Genomic DNA, 19,877 nt, shown 5'->3' on the forward strand with positions numbered 1-19,877 from the left:
TTTCGGAGGTTGCGGCCTTTAACTCCGCCCCTCCGACTCGGCGTTCAATTTCTTGGATTTCTCGGTCGTGCTTCTGCAGCGCGGCCGAGAACGAGTCCCAACGATTTCTGGATTCTGCAATAAAGGCATCGATCTTCGAATCCAGCTTGGAAATCATTTCTGCAAGGCTTGTTACTGTAGGTAAGTCCCCTGGGGCGGCTATGGACGCCTCTGCTGCAGGTGGAGAGGGTGGGGGAGGGGTTCCTGCTTGCTGAGAGCTGCGGGCTCCTTTCCCTTTGGTCATTTTTACTTAGGATTAAATTGTTTAAATGTAATATTACACAACTAATTAAATTACACAACTATTATAAATGATTTGGTGAGCGTGGTAGGGGGTGGGTGACCCACTGTACCCAAGTCTTGAGAGGAGCACTATAGACTCAGTCTTGCTGGGTCGCCGCCATCTTGGATTTCCCCCCCCCCGCCATCTCTTTTATCACGTTGGGATGCATTCCATCAGGGCCAGGAGACAAGTCTACCCTTGGGTCCATTAGCTTGCCCAACACTACCTCTTCCATGACAATGATTGTTTCCAGGTCCTCGCCTATCTTCGTTATTTGTCAATTGCTGGCACGTTATTCATGTCCTCCACTGTGAAGACCAACAAAAAAAAAGACCTCTTCAATCTCTCAGCCATTTCCTCATAGCCCATTACTAAATACCCTTCTCATTCTCTAAAGGACCAATATTTACTTTAGTCACTTTTTTGTTTTGTTTTATGTATTTATAGAAACTTTTCCTGTCTTGTTTTTATGCTCTGAGCTAATTTTTTCTCATAATCTAACTTTATGATTCTTTTTGCGGTTTTCTGTTGATCTTTAAAGCTTTCCCAATCTTCTAGTTTCCTGCTGATCTTTACGACTTTGTATGTCTTCTCTTTCAACTTGAAAGCCTCTCTTGTTTTCTTAAAGTCACTGATAGGTGTAGCCTTTCTTCTTAGAATTTCTAATTTCCACCCAAATGGATTCAGCCTTATTCTCCATAGAGCCTATATTATCACTCACATCATTTAAGGATGACATCAGCCCTGATGTCATCCTTAAATATCAAGAGCTACACCACCTCCCTGTCATGACCATCCTGCAGCCATGTCTCCTCAATGGCTACTAAATCATATTCATTCGCGATGATTTGTGTCATTAACTTGTTACAAATGCTATGAACATTCAGGTAAAGTGCCCTTATGCTAGTTTTTGGATTCTCTTTATGAATTCCAACAACTCCAAGAATAATATCTCCTGAGTTATCCTTCCTTTTTACATCTTTCATAGTCTGCCATGTGGTTAAACCCTCCTGCACACATGCTAACCTGCTGCCTTTCTTTTTATTTACCACCATACTTCCTGCCATTTTTCCTCTTCCCTTCCCCAGACTCCCTGGTTTAAAGGCCTGGTGACCACCTTATTTCCCTGTTTGCTAGAATACTGGTTCCAGATTGGTTCAGGAGGAGACCGTCCCATCAGTACAGATCTCCTCTGTTCTGAAACAGATGTTAATGTCCCATGAAATGGAATCCCTCTTTCCCATACACTTGTTTCCCTTAGCCACGTGTTTACTTCCCTAATTTTATTCGATATCCAAAAGATTTCATACTTATTGAAATTGGTCTGAACTGAAAATCTCCTGAAAAAATGCCCATTGTTCTGTTACAGTTGTTACTCTCAACCTTTGTTGTAGTTAAACCTTAGTACTAGAATGGCAGTGATGAAGTTATGTTGTCAAAAGAATACTTGTGTTCATGTGACATACTGGAATTTCTGGGTTTTTTTTCCGACTGGAGTTTAGAAGAATGAGGGATGACTTGAATGAAGATAAAATATCCTGAACAATCTTGATGAAGTACACATATAAAAGTTGCATCCTCCTTGTGGGTGAGTGCAGAACTTTAGAGATTAAGAACACTTCTAAAATTAATTGTTTCCCTGATGAGCTTTTTCGTGTGCACGGCTTGTGTGACTTTGGAACTGTCTTCCTAAGACAGCAGTGGAGTCATGGTCACAGGTATACTTTCAAGGTGGAGGTACATGCTTTCTTGTTAAGCTTCACATGCAAAGCTTGTTGGGGACAGATTGGAATGCGGAATTAAAAACACAAGCAGCCCAGTCATGATTTTATTGAATGATGATGAGGTTTGAGGCACTGAATGGTCTTTTTCTGCTTTCAATTCATATGTTCACATCATGTAGTGTACTTACGTAATTAAGGCAGTCAGTTTTATGGTTTTTTGCAAATGTAGCAATAGAAAAACTTAACTGGATTTTTTTGGATATTCACGTTGAACTGTGTGTCTGCTACTCACCAGAAATTGCTGCACCATTTTTCACACAATGATGAATACCATTGGACTTATTATCAGCCTTGCAGCAAATTCTGGCTCAATATGATTGAGTAGATGTAGGGAATACTAATTGGTTTGTAACTGAAGATTTAAACTTATTTTGCAGATCAACTAAATTTACCTGCCTCATTGTTCAGTGATTTCTCTGGCCTCAGCATTTCTCAACGAAGAAAGGTAGGTAGTTTGACCACATTTTTAACTGCAAAGTAACTTAATTATTTTCGTTTCTTTGTATATCTGTTCCTCAGCCAACTCAAAAGATACTTATCCATTCTCCTGCCTTTACCATAGAGGGAGAGAAAAATTATGAAAAATGAACCCTTTCAACCAAAGAGATGAAGTCCATTGACATTTGTGTCTCTTATATTTATAGACAACACTACATAGTTCTGTTTTTAAAGCTCAAATTAATTGTTAACTGGTTATTTGTTTTGGTGGACAGACGATAGAAGGTTAAAACTGAATGTAGGTTTGCTTGCTGAACTGGAAGGTTTGATTTCAGACATTGCATCACCATACAAGGTAACATCTTCAGTCAGCCTCCGAATGAAGCACTGCTGGTGTAACCCGCTTTCTATTTATATGTTTGAGGTTTCTTGGTTTGGTAATGCCATTTCCTGTTCTTTTTCTCAGGGGGTAGTAAACAGGATCCAAGCCAATGTGTTTGTTGATAGAGTTCCGGTTGGAATGCCATGCTTCGAGGAATTCTGGTGCATGCCTCAGTTTGGTTTGTCCTAGGATGAATGTATTGTCCCGGTTGAAGTAGTGTCCTTCCTCATCTGTGTGTAAGGATACTAGTGAGAGTGGGTCATGACGTTTTGTGGTTGGTTGATGTTCATGTAGGAGAAAGTGAGGTCTGCAGATGCTGGAGATCAAAGTTGAAACTTTATTGCTGGAACAGCACAGCAGGTCAGGCAGCATCCAGGGAACAGGAGATTCGACGTTTCGGGCACAGGCCCTTCTTCAGGAATGAGCAGAGAGTGTTCAGCAGGAGAAGATAAAAGGTAGGGAGGAGGGACTTGGAGGAGGGGCGTTGGAAATGTGATAGGTGGAAAGAGGTCAAGGTGAGGGTGATAGGTCGGAGTAGGATGGAGGCGGAGAGGTCAAGAAGAAGACTGCAGGTCAGGAAGGCAGTGCTGGGCTGGAGGGATTCGGCTGAGACAAGGTGGGGGGAGGGGGGATGAAGAAACTGGTGAAGTCCAAGTTCATCCCCTGTGGTTGGAGAGTTCCCAGTCGGAAGATCAGACGCTCCTCCTCCGACCGTCGCGTTGTTGTGGTTTGGCGGTGGATGAGTCCAATGACCTGCATATCCTCGGTGGAGTGGGAGGGGGAGTTGAAATGCTGTGCTACAGGTTGGTTGGGTTGGTTCGTCCGGGTGGCCCAGAGGTACCCTGTACCCTGGTGGCTAGTTTTCTGCCTGTGTATCCAATGTAATGTTTGTTACAGTTCTTGCAAGGTACTTGGTAGATGACCATTAATTTTGCTTGTTGCCTGTATAGCATCTTTCAAGTTCTTTAGCTGCTGTTTTTAGTGTGTTGGTGGGTTTGTGTGCTACCATGATGCCAAGGAGTCTGAGTAGTCTGGCTGTCATTTCTGAGATGTCTTTGATGTAGGGGAAGAGTGGGTAGGGTTTCTGGATGTGTTTTGTCGACCTGTTTGTGTTGGTTGTTCAGAAATTGGCAGACTGTGTTCATTAGGTATCTGTTCCTTTTGAATACACTGTATAGGTGATTTTCCTCTGCATAGTTCCTCTGTGCTGTAGTGTATGGTGGCTCATGAGATAATGTTCTAATGCAGCTTTGTTTGTGAATGTTGGAACGATTACTTTTGTAGTTCAATATTTGGTCCTTATGGTGGTGTTTTCCTGTAGACGCTGGTTTGAAGTTCCCCATTGGCTGTTCGTTCTACTGTGACATCTAGGAATGGCAGCTTGTTGTTGTTTTCCTGAGGACATATATTTGTAACTCAAACATATAAATGGAAAGCGTGTTACACCACCAGTGCTTCATTTGGAAGCTCACTGAAGATGTTACTAGTATGGTGACATAAGGTCTGAAAACAAACCTTCCAGATCAGGGGGCACACCTACATCCAGAACCTCAACCTGAGCTACAAATCTTCTCAAAACTCACTAAGGTTAAAAACTGAATAAAGTTCTAAAACAGAGCAAATCAGGAATCCAGTTCAAATGCTGTAAGCCATGCCACCAAAAAATGCATTATTCTGAGCTGGGATGTCAAATGAAAGTTTTGTGCCATCTGATATCTTTTTAGTAGGTTTTTGTTCTGTTTGGGCCTGGTAATCTTTATATTCTTTGCAGTAGCACTTCTAAAATTTACTAGTAATTTCTCCCTTGAATATATTTCTCAGCAATGATCATTATTTCTTGAACTTTAAGTGCTTTTGCTTAACTGTTCCTCTTAGAATCTGGACATCCCCAATGGTTTGTTATACGCCTTCATTGAAACGAAAACAATTAAATGTGGATGAAGCTACTTAATGTGGTTTAAAAAAAATGATCTTGGCATTGAGATAGTTGTTGTAGCTTAACTTTTTGAATGTGATGCTATCTGATCAGTTAATTGATCAGTTTACTCTACTGCTTTAAAAACTCTTCCGTTATTCTTTATTAACTCAATGCACATAGCTGTCACTGATGCATAATATTCTTATAGGTACTGATAATATATGTTCTGATAATTCTTGTGTGGTGCAAGCCAGCAAGTTTTTCATCTCTTAAAAACTTGCATAATTTACAACAACCATCAGTCTTGAAATTTTGGAAGAATTAGATTTTCTCAATTTTTGGATTCTGGGAATTAGGTTAGTTTACCAAATGTGAATGGCTGGTCAAATTCGTTTAGTTGTAAGCTTTTCATTTTTGCCCAACTAACTTGGAAAATAACTTGTAATGATCACTTTAAATGTCTTTATTTTCTTTTAATATGAAGGAGCATTTGGCTTCTCAGTGTAAACTCAGTTAGTAGCAGTTTTGCCTCTGTTAGAAAGTTGGGGGTTAAAGTTCCCCTCTAGGATCAAAATCTGCAACACTAAGGGATCCTTCCTTGTTTTATTTTCTGCTATGTATCTATATTTCTATCATCCTTACTTTACTTCCACTCCAACCAAGACTTTACACTACACTAGAATATGAATTAGCAGAGTAAATTGAAGCTTCCTGTCCTTATCTGAGGAATAGTGTATTTACTAAACAAAATATTTCAGTTGAAGGGAAAAATACTGGAAAAAGTTTTCAATAGTATGGTCATATTGTCTTTAGACTTCACTGATGAATTACCCTGACATAATGCAGTCACTGTCCAAGCATGGACAAAAAAAAGCTGAATTCCAGAGGTGATCTTAGATAGATAGACTGGTGTCAACATCAAGGCAGCATTCATTTGAGTGTGGCATTAAAGAGTCCCAGCAAAATTGAGGTCAATGGGAAACAGGGGAGCAGAGATTTCATCGGTTGGCATTTTATCTAAAAGCGAAAAGAATGATTTGCCTCCATGAATCTTTGCTACAGGAGCACCTCTAGGCAGTGTCCTTAGCTAAGCATCTTAGCTACAACGTCAATGATCTTCCCTCCAAAATAATGTCAGAAATCAAGATGCCCATTGATTGTACAGTGTTCAATACCATTTCCAATTCCTCAGATTCTGAAGCAGTCTATGTCTGAATGCAGTGGAATCTACATAACGTTTAGTTCTGGCTGAAAACTAACAAGTAATATTTGCATTGCACAAGTTCTATGCAATGATGATGTCCAACAAAATAATATGATCTCTCCTTGATGTTAAATGGCATCATCATTGCTGAACTGCCACTTCAGTATCCTGCAGGGTACTATTTATCTGAACTTTTACAGAACTGGCCATGTGAACACTGTGGAAATAAGAATAGGTCGGTCACAGGCTGACAGTTCTATTGTGAGTAACTTTCCTTCAGACTTTCCACTTGCTTGGTTGAGTCCACTTTAACAGCACTCAAGAAGCTCCATATCAACCAAAACCAGGCACCTTCTTTAATTAGGACCCTACTGGCCTCTCTCCCAGTGGTGGAGTGAGTGAATACTTAAGGAGTTGGCTGTGTACCGCCTATAAGATAGTCTGTACCATTTTACAAATCCAAAACTTCTACCATTTAGAAGAGGGACAGCAGACGCGCAAGAACAACAACAATTGCATATTTCACTCCAAGCAACATTGTAATCCGGACTGGAACTAGATTGCTGTTTCTTTACTGTCGTGGAATCAAAACCCTAGAACTCCTCCCCAGCAGCATTATGGTTGTTCTTCATCTACCACAATGGCTGGAGGGTTTGAAGAGACCAACTTGTACATAAGTACTGACCTTTCAAGCAACATACAAGGCCTCTGGAATACTTTAAATAAAAAACTTGTTATTTCCTTTACCATATGTTAATTTTACTATATAAATAAGTGCAACTGAGGAAACAGTACAAACTTGAGGGTTTGGTGAATAGGGAGTTTAAATTATGTTTGTTCTTAAAATTTAATCTAGTCTGTAATTAGTAGTGACTGCAAAGTATTGTTTCAATTTTAAAAAAAAATCTATTTCTTGCAGCTTAGACAGGATAAACACACTGCCATGAGAGCTGTGTAGCTAGTTACCAGGCAGGTTGGATATTATTCTCTGGCCCCAATTTGGTTGACTATAAACACTGTTTTTCAGCACAGCTAAGAAAAATGAGTGCAAGCGTAAGAGTTTGGTGAATGGGGGTGTTTGGTAAAGAGATGGAAGAATGTTTGTTTTCTATTGCTTTTCTACTATTCTTGCCCTTTATGAATTGGTTCTTGCTCTAATACAGGGAAAGAAGCCAACTATTTGAGTACTTGGTGAGTGGTTAAAGTTTATTCTATTCTTCAGGTTTAAAATAATGTACAAATTATTGGTAAAGTTTATGAATCATGTAAAAATCAACATAAATAAATGAATAATATAGATGAGTAATTAATTTAAAATAATAAAGTTGGCAGGACAGGTGTCAAAGCTGCAGCATTGCACTCAGGAGACTTTATAGTTTATGGCCAACCTAGTCATACACTATGGAAACAGACCCTTCGATCCAACCAGTCCATGCCAACGTAATCCCAAGCTAAACTTGTTCCACCTACCTGCAATTGGCTCCTATCCCTCCAAACATTTAGTTATGTGCTTATCTAAATGCCTTTTAAATGTTATAACTGTACCTGCATCCATCACTTCCTCTGAAAGTTCATTCCACACGTGAACTGCACTCTGTTTTTAAAAAAAAACAAATTCCACTCATGCCTTTTCTAAATCTTTCTCCTCTCACCTTAAAAATATGCCCCCTAGTTTTGAAATCCCACACCCAAGGGAAAAGACATCTGCTATACCCCTCATGATTTTATAAAGTTATCTCTTGGTCTTCTACGCTTCAGTGAAAGAAGTCCGAGCCTATCCAGCCCCTCCTTATAAGTCAGTCCTCTAATCCTGGCAAAACCTTGGTAAGTATCCTTCCTATAACAGGACAACTAGAACTGCACAGTACTCTAAAAGAGGCAATGTCTGCAATGAGTGTTAGCGAATCAATAAGCTTCAGCTCAGTAATTTAGCTGGAGGTTGAGGTACAAAGTCTGTGACAAGTCAGTACATGGGAATGCTTTGTACCAGGAGGCAGTCATACCAATTAGCAGAGTCTCTTATGATTTGGTTAGGGACAGCAAGATGTGACTGTGAACGAGTGAGACTTCAGAGAGCAGGAGTGTTGAATTGTCAACCTCTCACTGTTCAGTTGATTTGAGGATTTCTCAACTTGGTGAGAGTGAAAGTGGGAGCTTAAATGAGCTAACAGTGGCATCTTTGTACAATGACAGCCTTCTCACTCTCATCCTCAACAGACTACTTGGACATTGCAATAATACAGTAAATTTCCGTTATTTCTGGTATATAATTTTAGCTGAGGGGAGTTTATCGGGTTGCCAGTTCATAAGATGCTGGTTAAAACTGTTTTCTGTCTTAAGATCTTGTGGCCCCAACTGTTAGTGAGTAATGACCAGTTGATGTTGCTAATGGACAAGTCAGACCCCTGACGGGAACCTGGCTGTGTAGATTTTTTTAGTTTTGTGATATCTTACTAAAACATAAGCACACAATATTGCAATCTTTGTAACAATAAAACAAAACATAAGTTTGTTAACAACAAAAATGAAGATTTTAAAAAAACACACACTATTCCTTATAACACAGATTCAAAGAGTTTTAAACACACAGTAGAAATAACCCAAGCACTCTATAAATAGAATATAAACAACAGTTTTGTATCGGAAAAGTACACCTGCTGGAACTTAGAAATGTTTTTCAAACTGTAACAGCATCTTGTGCTGTACTTCAAGCTCATTTCCAGGGGAGACTTACTTTTTCTTATTACTACTTTGATGGGCTTGAAGTACTTAAAATTTCATCTCACCTACTGGAACTGTAGATAATTCCCTATTATTCTTCCTATGATCCTGAATTAGCTTCTTTCCAGTGCTATACTATTCCTGACACAGCTTCAATTCTATTTTCATTTTGAATTTCAAAAGTTAACTTCATTCTTTGTGACTGCCTGGTGCGTAACACTCTGGCCTAAAATAATTTCCTTACTTTAAACTCATTTTTCTTAATATCGTCTGTTAGCACGTTACTCCGTCGGAAACCTTCTCAGTACTTTGAAGTTTGATACATGCATCTCACTCAAATGACTTCCTAGCACAGATTAGAAATGTAAATCAGAGCCTGGCAATCCTACTGGGTAGTACCCAGAGAACTCTAGGAAATGTCCTCTTGTTCACTCCAAATACAAAGGCAAATCTACGTGAGGTTTGTTCCTGGTTTCTCACTGTTAAGAAAATATTCAGACTCACTTTTGTAAAAATTCTTAAGGGCAGCTGTTAATTCCTTTTTATTAAACATCTAGTATTTGATCTTCAGTTCAGCTCTGGATGATGGGTACTGTCAAGCATATTGGTGCAATGTATTTTGCATTGAAATATCCACAAAATTACAGTTTGCAGCTCACTACTGTAGATAGGAAATATACAATGCTGTATGATCAAGCACCACACTGAGTGCAGACTCCTTCAAAACAATTGTAGTCTCACTGGAGCTGGATGAACTACAGATCATTCGGGAGGCTGAGGGGATAATTGAGAGGAGTTACCGGGAGTTGGTGACTCCTAAGGCTCAGGACAAGGATAGATGGGTTACAGTTAGGGGGAGGAAAGGGGACAGACAGACAGTGCAGAGATCCCCTGTGGATGTTCCCCTCAGCAATAAGTATACCGTTTTGGGGGGGATGACCTACCAGAGGAAAGCCTTAGTAGTCAGTTCTCTTGCACTGAGCCTGACAGTGTGGTAAAGAAGGGAAGGGGGCAGAATAGAAAAGTACTCGTGGTAGGGGACTCGATAGTTAGGGGAATCGACAGGAGATTTTGTGGTCAGGATTGGGATTCCCGGAAGGTATGTTGCCTCCCTGGTGCCAGGGTCCGGGACGTCTCCGATCGGGTGTATAAGGTTCTAAAAGGTAAGGGCGAAATCAGAAATTGTGTTACGTATTGGCACTAATGATATAGCCAGAAAAAGGATTGAGGATATAAAAAGTGATTTCTGGGAGTTAGGATGGAAGCTGCAAAGCAGGACGAACAGAGTAGTGTTCTCTAGTTTACTACCGGTGCCACGAGATAGTGAGGCGAGGAACAGGGAGCGGGCGCAGCTTAACACGTGGCTGCGCAGCTTGTGTAGGAGGGAGGGCTTCAGATATGTAGATAATTGGGATGCCTTCTGGGGAAGGTAGGACCTGTACAAGAAGGACGGGTTGCATCTGAACTGGAAGGGGACCAATGTTCTGGGTGGAAGGTTTGCTCGAGTAATTCGAGAGGGTTTAAACTAGTATGGCAGGGGGGTGGGAACCTGAGCTGTATACCGGAGGTAAGAGTTGATGCAGATGAGGCAATAGCAAGAGGTAGACCAGCTAGTGGGAAGGATCTTTCAGGGAAGGAACCAAGGGATCAGTTCAAGTGTGTTTGCTTTAATGCAAGGAGTATCAGGAATAAAAGTGATGAACTTAGAGCATGGATCAGTATCTGGTGCAATGATGTTGTGGCCATAACAGAGACATGGGTTTCTCAGGGGCAGGAATGGTTGCTGGATGTTCCAGGGTTTAGAGCATTTAAAAAGAATAGGGAGGGGGGAAAAAGAGGAGGGGGTGTATCACTACTAATCAGAGAGGGTATCACAGCTCTAGAAGCTTCCATTGTCGAGGAAGATCTGCCTACCGAGTCAGTATGGGTGGAAATTAGGACAGCAAGGGAGCAGTCACCTCGTTAGGGGTTTACTACAGGCTCCCCAATAGCAGCAGGGAGATTGAAGAAAGCATAGGTCGACAGATTTTAGAAAAGTGTGGATGTAGTAGGGTTGTTGTAATGGGTGACTTTAACTTTCCCAATATTGATTGAAACCTCCTTCGAGCAGAAGATTTGAATGGAGCTGTTTTTGTAAGGTGTGTTCAGAAGGGTTTCTGAACTCAGTACGTTGACAGGCCGACGAGGGGAGAGGCCATTCTAGACTTGGTGCTCGGAAACAAGCCGGGGCAGGTATCAGATCTTGTGGTGGGAGAGCATTTTGGTGATAGTGACCACAACTGCCTCACATTCTACATAGCTATGGAGAAGGAGAGGATTAGGCAAAATGGGAGGATATTTAATTGGGGAAGAGGAAACTATGATGCGATTAGACATGAGTTAGGAAGCATGGACTGGGAGCAATTGTTCCATGGTAAAGGCACTATAGACATGCGGAGACTGTTTAAGGAACAGTTGTTGTGAGTGATGAATAAATATGTCCCTCTGAGATAGGCAAGAAGAGGTAATATGGATGACGAGAGCGGTAGAGCTTCTCGTCAAAAGGAAGAAGGTAGCTTACATAAGGTGGAGGAAGCTACGGTCAAGCTCAGCTCTAGAGGATTACAGGCAGGTGAGAAAGGAGCTCAAAAATGGTCTGAGGAGAGCCAGGAGGGGGCACGAGAAAGGCTTGGCAGAACGGATTAGGGAGAACACGATGGCATTTTACACTTATGTGAGGAATAAGACAATGGTTAAAGAAAGACTAGGGCCGATCAGGGATAGCATAGGGAACTTGTGTGTGTGGAGTCTGAGGAGGTAGGGGAAGCCCTAAATGAGTTTTTTGCTTCTGTCTTTACGAAAGAAACGAACTTTGAAGTGAATGAAACCTTTGTGCATGCTGGAATGGATAGAGATAGAGGAAGCTGATGTGCTGAAAATTTTGTTAAACATGAAGATTGACAAGTCGCCAGGCCTGGACCAGATTTGTCCTTGGCTGCTTTGGGAAACGAGAAATGCAATTGCTTCGCCACTTGCGAAGATCTTTTCATTCTCGCTTTTCACTGGAGTCGTACCTGAGGACTGGAGAGAGGCAAATATAATTCCTCTCTTCAAGAAAGGAAATAGGGAAATCCTCGGCAATTACAGACCAGTAAGTCTCACGTCTGTCGTCTGCAAGGTGTTAGAAATGATTCTGAGAGATAGGATTTATGACCATCTGGAAGAGCATGGCTTGATTAAATGCAGTCAACACGGCTTTGTGAGGGGCAGGTCATGCCTCACAAACCTTATCGAGTTCTTTGAGGATGTGACTAGAAAAGTTGATGAGGGTCGAGCTGTGGATGTAGTGTGTATGGACTTCAGCAAGGCACTTGATAAGGTTCCCCATGGTAGGCTTATTCAGAAGGTCAGGAGGAATGGGATACAGGGGAACTTAGCTGTCTGGATACAGAATTGGCTGGCCAACAGAAGACAGCGAGTGGTAGTAGAAGGAAAATATTCTGCCTGGAAGTCAGTGGTGAGTGGTGTTCCACAGGGCTCTATCCTTGGGCCTCTACTGTTTGTAATTTTTATTAATGACTTGGATGAGGGGATTGAAAGATGGGTCAGCAAGTTTGCAGACGACACAAAGGTTGGAGGTGTCGTTGACCGTATAGAGGGCTGTTGTAGGCTGCAGCGGGGCATTGACGGGATGCAGGGATGGGCTGAGAGGTGGCAGATGGAGTTCAACCTGGATAAATGCAAGGTGATGCATTTTGGAAGGTCGAATTTGAAAGCTGAGTACAGGATTAAGGATAGGATTCTTGGCAGTGTGGAGGAACAGAGGGATCTTGGTGTGCAGGTACATAGATTCCTTAAAATGTCCACCCAAGTGGACAGGATTGGTAAGAAAGCATATGGTGTTTTGGCTTTCATTAACAAAGGGATTGAGTTTAAGAGTCTTGAGATCTTGTTGCAGCTCTATAAAACTTTGGTTAGACTGCACTTGGAATACTGTGTCCAGTTCTGGTCGCCCTCTTATAGGAAAGGTGTGGTTGCTTTGGAGATGGTTCAGAGGAGGTTTACCAGGATGCTACCTGGACTGGAGGGCTTATCTTGTGAAGAGAGGTTGACTGAGCTCGGAGAAAAGGAGGAGGAGAGGGGACCTAATTGAGGTATACAAGATAATGAGAGGCATAGATAGAGTTGATAGCCAGAGACTATTTCCCAGGGCAGAAATGGCTAACACGAGGGGTCATAGTTTTAAGCTGGTTCGAGGAAAGTATAGAGGGGATGTCAGAGGTGGGTTCTTTACACAGAGAGTTGAGAGAGCATGGCATGCATTGCCAGCAGCAGTTGTGGAAGCAAGGTCATTGGGGACATTTAAGAGACTGCTGGACATGCATATGGTCACAGAAATTTGAGGGTGTATACATGAGGATCGATGGTCTGCAGAACATCGTGGGCTGAAGGGCCTGTTCTGTGCTGTACTGTTCTATGTTCTATGCATTTGCTTCAGATCACAGCAAAATATTAATGCTCCTAAAATTCATTGAGGTAATTACTTACGTTTATTACTTTTGTCTTGCACTCTTTATGTAAGCTTAAAGATTTCAGCTGCTCCCAGTTGATAATTTTCATAGGAACCAATTACTGCTGGAATCTGTACTGAAAATAGCAAATGCTGGAGATCACAACGGGTCAGACAGAGGAGAGAGATCAAGCTAATGTTTCGAGTCTAGATGACTCTTCAGAGCTGATGAAAAGTCATCTAGACTTGAAACATTAGCTGCTCTCCATGGATGATGCCTGACCTGCTGTGATTTCCAACATTTGTTGTTTTTGGTGATAGTTTTCATATTTGGCTTTTCCAGTTATAGATTAGAAAAGCACAGCAGTTCATGCAGCATTCGAGGAGCAGGAAAATTGACATTTCGGGCAAAAGCCCTTCATCAGGAATTTTCCAGCATCACTCTAATCTAGAATCTGGTTTCCAGCATCTGCAGTCCTTGTTTTTACCTTTTTCAGTTATACTGTTGGGAGAGATGATGGGAGTGTGGTAATATTGCTGGATGTTTAATCCAAAGACCCACGCTGATAATCTGGGAACATAGGTTCAAATTCCAGCACAGCAACTAATAAAATTTAGTATTGAAAGATAGTGTTGGTGAAAGTGAATATTTATCTGTCATCGTCATGAAAAGGCAACAATGAAGTCTGTGAGTGAGAAAAAACTGATTGGGGCGTTGTATATTTGACACTCATGTAGTAGAAACTGTTTTACTTCACTTCTGATGTTTGGTGTTGAACACTCAGGAGTGCTTGACATCAGCAATACTGGAAAAATATTCCCAATGGCTGATTTTTTTTTTGTTGAGCGAAAATAGTTGAATCATAGGAGGTAGTTTGATTTTGCAATTCTTATACTTTGGTATTCAGGTGATAACATTTTACATTACAAATGCCATTGACATATGTGCTTTTACAGAATTGGAATTGACATTGCCAATACAGCTGTCAAGTGGGTATATAAATAAGTAGTTGATCTTTGAGTCTGATTTGGGGAAAAAGAAAGACATTTAACTACACCTTCCATCGCTTTGATTTTTAAAATCTTTTATATTAATTAAATGCGTGATTGATTACATTGGATCCTGAAAGTTATTTTAATATTTTTTCAAGAACAGAATTTTGCAAGTAGAAAAAAATTTATAGTTGATTAATTTAATGACTAAAAAATAAAAGTTGAATGTGGTATAAAGGCTCTGGTCATAATTTCACAATTGTTCTTTCCTGCATGCTAAAAGGAAACGTCCAGGCATTTTTATTTCGAGCCGATAACATCATTTGTTACATTTAATCATCCTTGAACATTTTTTAGTCTTGGTGTAAACAATGTTGAATTCTTTTAGTAATTTCAGTATTTATATTTTGAGCAAATTTAATTTTAATGGAAAGCACAAGAAACAGTTCTGTGTATGATTGCACCAATGTGACTGTGTTCAGAGTATTTTAATATCTTAATGACTTAGTGCTGAAGTTTTGTTACTGCGGTGGGTAACTTGACTTTAGTTCCAACTTTGCAGATTTGTCTTGCTATGAAGACATAGGGGATACACATGCATAGACTTTTTAAAAACTGTATCAGCTGATAAAAAATTGAAAACGCTAATCATACATATACTTTGTACTGGAACACACGACTACAGAAGTCATGCATCAACTATGTAAACCCCCATTTCGACCACACATGGGATAATGTGAGCTATCTTGGGAACCACACTGTCGGAAGATTTATTTTAAAAAATCGTGCGTGAGAGGTTGGTGTCATTGGCTGGCTGGCCAGCATTTATTGATTGTTCTTACTCGCCTTTGAGAAGGTGGTTGTGAGCTGCCTTCTTGAATTGTTGCAGTCCATGTGCTGTATGTAGATACACATTGTTGTTAGGCAGGGAGTTCTAGGGTGCTGACCTCGCGACTTTGACAGAACAGTAATATATATATATGACTGGTGGATAATATCATAGAATCCCTACAGTGTAGAAACAGTCCCAACAAGTCTACACTGACCCTTCAAAGAGTATCCCACCGGAACCTATTCCCTGATCCTTGACTAATGCACCTAACCGACTAGCCCTGAACACTATGGGCAATTTAGCATGGCCAATTCAGCTAACATGCACATTTTGGATTGTGGGAGGAAATCGGAGCACCCGGACAAAACCCACGCAGACATGGGGAGAATGTGCAAACTCCACACAGCTAGTCGCTGGAGGTTGGAACTGAACCCGGTCCCTGGCACTGTGAGGCAGCGGTGCTAGCCACTTAGCCATGAAGAGCAATGATAGCTTTGAAGAGCATGCAATATCTTTCAGTTTTTATCCAGGGAAGTAGAGGTAGATATGAGATCCATTTGGATGGAATGACCATAGGAGCAGATTGCAATTATGATTGAAGAGAGAGCACCTTTTCTCCTTAGTATCTTTAATCAAATTAGTCCTTAACTTTGTAATGTCCATAAACACATTACCTAGTTTGTATAATATCTTCTAATAATTTAATCATTTTGTGTCCTGTTATAATTCTGGCAAATGTATGCTGCACTCTCTCTATGAAGCTTATATTTTCTTCCTGAGATATGCTGCTGAGATTGCTCATACTATCCTATATGTGTGCCAGACAGGGCTTTGTAGAGCTGAAACTGGCTTTTCCAGATATAAAAGTTCTATTAGTCTTTAATAACATTTTTTACATCTTTTCAAGACATGTTAAACATCTATGTACTTGGACCCATGCCTCTATCCGTTTACATTGTTTCTTGGCTTACATCATTTAGGAAGTATCCTATTCAATACATCTTAGTTTGATTTTAGAAATCTTTTCATTTTCCTATATTTGAAATTCATTTGCCTTTGTTTTTCCCATTAACTTGATCTATCGATATAGTATCTTTTTGTAATTTTATGCTTCCACCTACTCTGTTTACAGTGTAGCCCCTATATTTGTCATTTACAGATTTGGATAAATGGCTTTCTATTCCATGATCACAATCATTAATAAATGTGGTGAACAGTTCAGCCTAAACATAAACCTTTGAGGCACTGATCACATTTACCAATTATAGTTTCAACCCAAAATCCCTACTTTCTTTTTCCTACTACAAAGGCAATTTCCTAACCAGATCAATTACTTGTGTTCAATTCTGCGAATTTGAGCTTTAACACCCTTTGAGGTACTTAGTCCAATGCCTTCTAGAAGTTCATAAACATTCCCCTGTCCTTGGTCCACTTATTCACATTTTCAAAAAATTCAACCTGATTTGGGGCAATCATTTCAAAGGGCATGACCTACCCTTTACAAATCTAATCTTGTTGATCAGCTGAAATTTTCAAGGTGTTCAGTTACTTAATCATCAATTTCCTGATGTAGATAGGCTTGGTTGACAATGCTTTGAATTCTGTCTGTTCCCTTTCATAAGTAAGTAAAATACTTTACATTTTGTTTTAATCTATTTATAAATTGTCAGTTTCTAAGTGTTTTGGTGTAAACATATACCAGGTAAAATTTTAAGTTAAATGCTGTTTAATGAGCTCTGGTTGTTACGTGAGTAATTGCCTAGAATATTATCTCACCAGCAGACACCGAATCCAGCTGCAAATGAATTCATCCCTAAAGGAGGATCAACCTCTCGACTAAGTTCTGTGTCCCAATCGAGTATGTCTGCCTTTTCACCAGCCTTGTTCTCTCATCCATCCTTGGGTAGTCCATCAGCAGCTGGGCTAGCCCCGGGTAAGTTACTTGTGATTCAGTATATGCCAGCAAAGTCTCTTTTGTATTTTTTTCTTATATTGTTAATAATGGGAAAAATTTAACGCTACTTAAAAACTATTCAAAAAATTAAAGAGCAGAGACAACATTTAAGACCAAAGTATTCTGTCCAACAATACTTTGAAGGTGAAAAATATTGCTGATGAATTTTCCTTAAGAGATGAAGTTTTGTTAACCTTTTGTGTAGAAATAGCTTCTGAGATATGCCTTGCTAAATTGTCTGATTGTAAAGAGTCACATTGAATATTGCAAGACTGATGTACAATTTGATCTTGCAAATTGGATTCAACTGGGATGCGCATCTGAGATATATTAATATCTGCTTAACCCTGTAGAAATTGATTAGAATAGGGTCCAGCAGAAACATAATCAAGCATGCTAATTTCCATTTGGTGATCTAATAGTGTTTATGAAATAATTTCTATATAATATAAATGGACAGCTATCCCATTCTTTGGACGGCTGAGGGTTGTAGGGTACAGGTGTGAGTTGGATTCATGGTCACTACATCAGCTGAAATTTAAAATATGTGAATATTTGAAGACAGATCAAGTCAGATCATGAAACTGAATGCAATCTGGCAGTTTGCAGATTTTCATGCCAGGGATCATGCTTGGATAATAGTAATCAGTTGGCAACTGACGCCAGTGCCTTGAGTTTCACAATTCTCATCCTGGTATTCAAATGTATCCATGGTTTTACCCCTCCATATTTCTGTAATCTCTTCTAGCCACCTAACTCAGCATTATTCAAATTCCGGTCTTTGCATCACCAACTTCCTGTTGCCACCATTTGCGGCCATACCTCAGTTGTTTATGCCCTAAGTTCTGGAATTGCTGTCTAATGCCAAAAGAAATGGGAGCAGTAAGCTCTCCAGCCCATTGGGTCTTTCTGTCATTTGGTAAGGTCATGGCTGATCTGGTTGTGGCCTTAATTCCATGGCAATGAACCTCTGAGAAAAAACTCTCCTCATCTCTTTAAAGTGGTAGACCACAAATTTTTAAACCTTGTTCCATACCAAGAGAAATATCCTCTTTTTATCCACCCTGTCAAGTTCCCTTAGAGTCTTGAGTGTTTCAACAAGGTTATCTCGCAATCCCAATGATCATGGGCTTGACTGGCTTAGCCTTGCCTCATAGAACAGCCATTTCATCCCAGGAATTTCCCAAGTACACCTTTTCTGAACTGCTTCCAGTATTCCTCCACGAATAAGGAAATGAAGTATTCCAGATGCAGTCTCATTAAGTCGCTAAGCAGATGTAATAACCGTTCCCTACTTTTATATTACATTCCCAATGCAACAAAAGCCACCATGCCATTTGCCTTTCTGATCACTTGTACTTGCTCATTAATATTTTGGGATTCATATACTGACACACCCAGCTGCCTCCACATCAAGTATCTGCAGTCTTTTTCCATTTAAATAACTTTTTTTTTCCTGTTCTTCCTGCCAAGGTGACTAAGCACACACTTCCTATATTGTAATCCATCTGCCAAATTTTTGCCCCCTCTTATTACTTAATCTATATCCTCTTACAAACTCATTTTGGCCTCTTCACCTATCTTTTGTGTCATCAAATTTATCTAATGTGCACTCAGACCCTTTTATTCAAGTCAATAATGTACATTGTAAATAATTGAAGCCTAAGCACTCTTCACTGTGATCTTCCATTCGTTAAGTTTGTCAACTTAAGATGACCTTATTATTATGCCTCTTTGCTTCCTGTTAGCTAACTAATCCTCTTTCCATGTTAGTACATTACTCCAAATATAATGAGGTCATGTCTTGCATAATAACCTTATGTGCAGTACCTTTTTGGATACTTTCTGGAAATCCAGATAGTTTACATTTACTGGTTTTCCATTATCTACAGTACTAGTTACTTCTACAATTTTATCAATTAGCCAAAGCCATGTGAATCTCCCTAATTGTATTCTAATTTTTAAAACATTAGTTTCAAAATAGATTGAAACCTTTTTCCTTTGACAGACAATAGGCCAGTTGGCCTATAGTATCTGCTTTATTTTCTTTCTTTCTTATAGTGGTGTTACATTTGCCATTTTCTAATCTGCTGAAACCTTTATAGAATCCAGAGTACATTTGGATGATTATAACCGATATACCCCCACTGTGCAGCCACTTCTTTTAAGACCCGAGGAACCAAAGTATTTTTCTACTTTTAAAACGATGCTCATTGACCAAGCTTTTGTCTGTCCTAATGTTTCTTCTTTCAGCATAGTGTCAGTCTTTTGTCTGATTTATGCTTCTGTGAAATGTCTTTGGATGTTTAACTAAGTGTCTAATGATCACAAGTTGTTGTTAATGGGAGAATGGAGGAAAAATTAGGGATTGTGAAAGTAACAGTATTTTAGTGAAATGAGACCATATATTCTACAAAAGAAGAAATTCTAATAAATCCTGCTTATTTTGATTGAAAATTTTTGACTGGGGCACCTCAAGACTTAAGATATGGCAAAGTTCATAATATTTGTGCTTGAACCAGCATAAGAATTGAGTCTGCTCCCTCTGTAATACATCTAGCAAATAACTGGACTTTTAGAATACTTTTTTTCCTATATGGCAGGCCATATGTACTGAGATTCCCCTCCCTGCCCCAAGATTCATTTTTACTGCAAAGATTTATCATAATTTTTTCAAAAGAAGAAAATTAAATTTACATTGCTAAAATTCTATAAAAGGGTATTTTAAAAGTGCTTTTGATTGTATTCATGTTTTAATACATATACAATTTTGAGTGTGATTGGGAAGTTATCTTGCCTTCATTCCAAATCCAAGCTACAGTCAAAATTGCTGGTACAAA

General features: G+C 39.8%; 1 protein-coding gene across 2 annotated transcripts in view; it reads left to right on the forward strand.

Moving 5' to 3' along the window:
• The window catches only part of pan3 (poly(A) specific ribonuclease subunit PAN3), a 173,633-nt gene that overhangs the window by 50,412 nt on the left and 103,344 nt on the right, over positions 1–19,877 (forward strand). The window contains exons 4-5 of one of the 2 annotated variants that reach the window (XM_043692011.1): positions 2,484–2,551; positions 16,863–17,016. In XM_043692011.1, coding sequence (XP_043547946.1) covers positions 2,484–2,551; positions 16,863–17,016 — 222 coding nt within the window. The remainder of the gene's footprint in view (positions 1–2,483; positions 2,552–16,862; positions 17,017–19,877) is intronic. The other variant, XM_043692013.1, reaches the window with a different exon arrangement.

The sequence above is a fragment of the Chiloscyllium plagiosum genome, chromosome 6 (genome assembly GCF_004010195.1).
Source record: "Chiloscyllium plagiosum isolate BGI_BamShark_2017 chromosome 6, ASM401019v2, whole genome shotgun sequence".
Classification (NCBI taxonomy): domain Eukaryota; kingdom Metazoa; phylum Chordata; class Chondrichthyes; order Orectolobiformes; family Hemiscylliidae; genus Chiloscyllium; species Chiloscyllium plagiosum.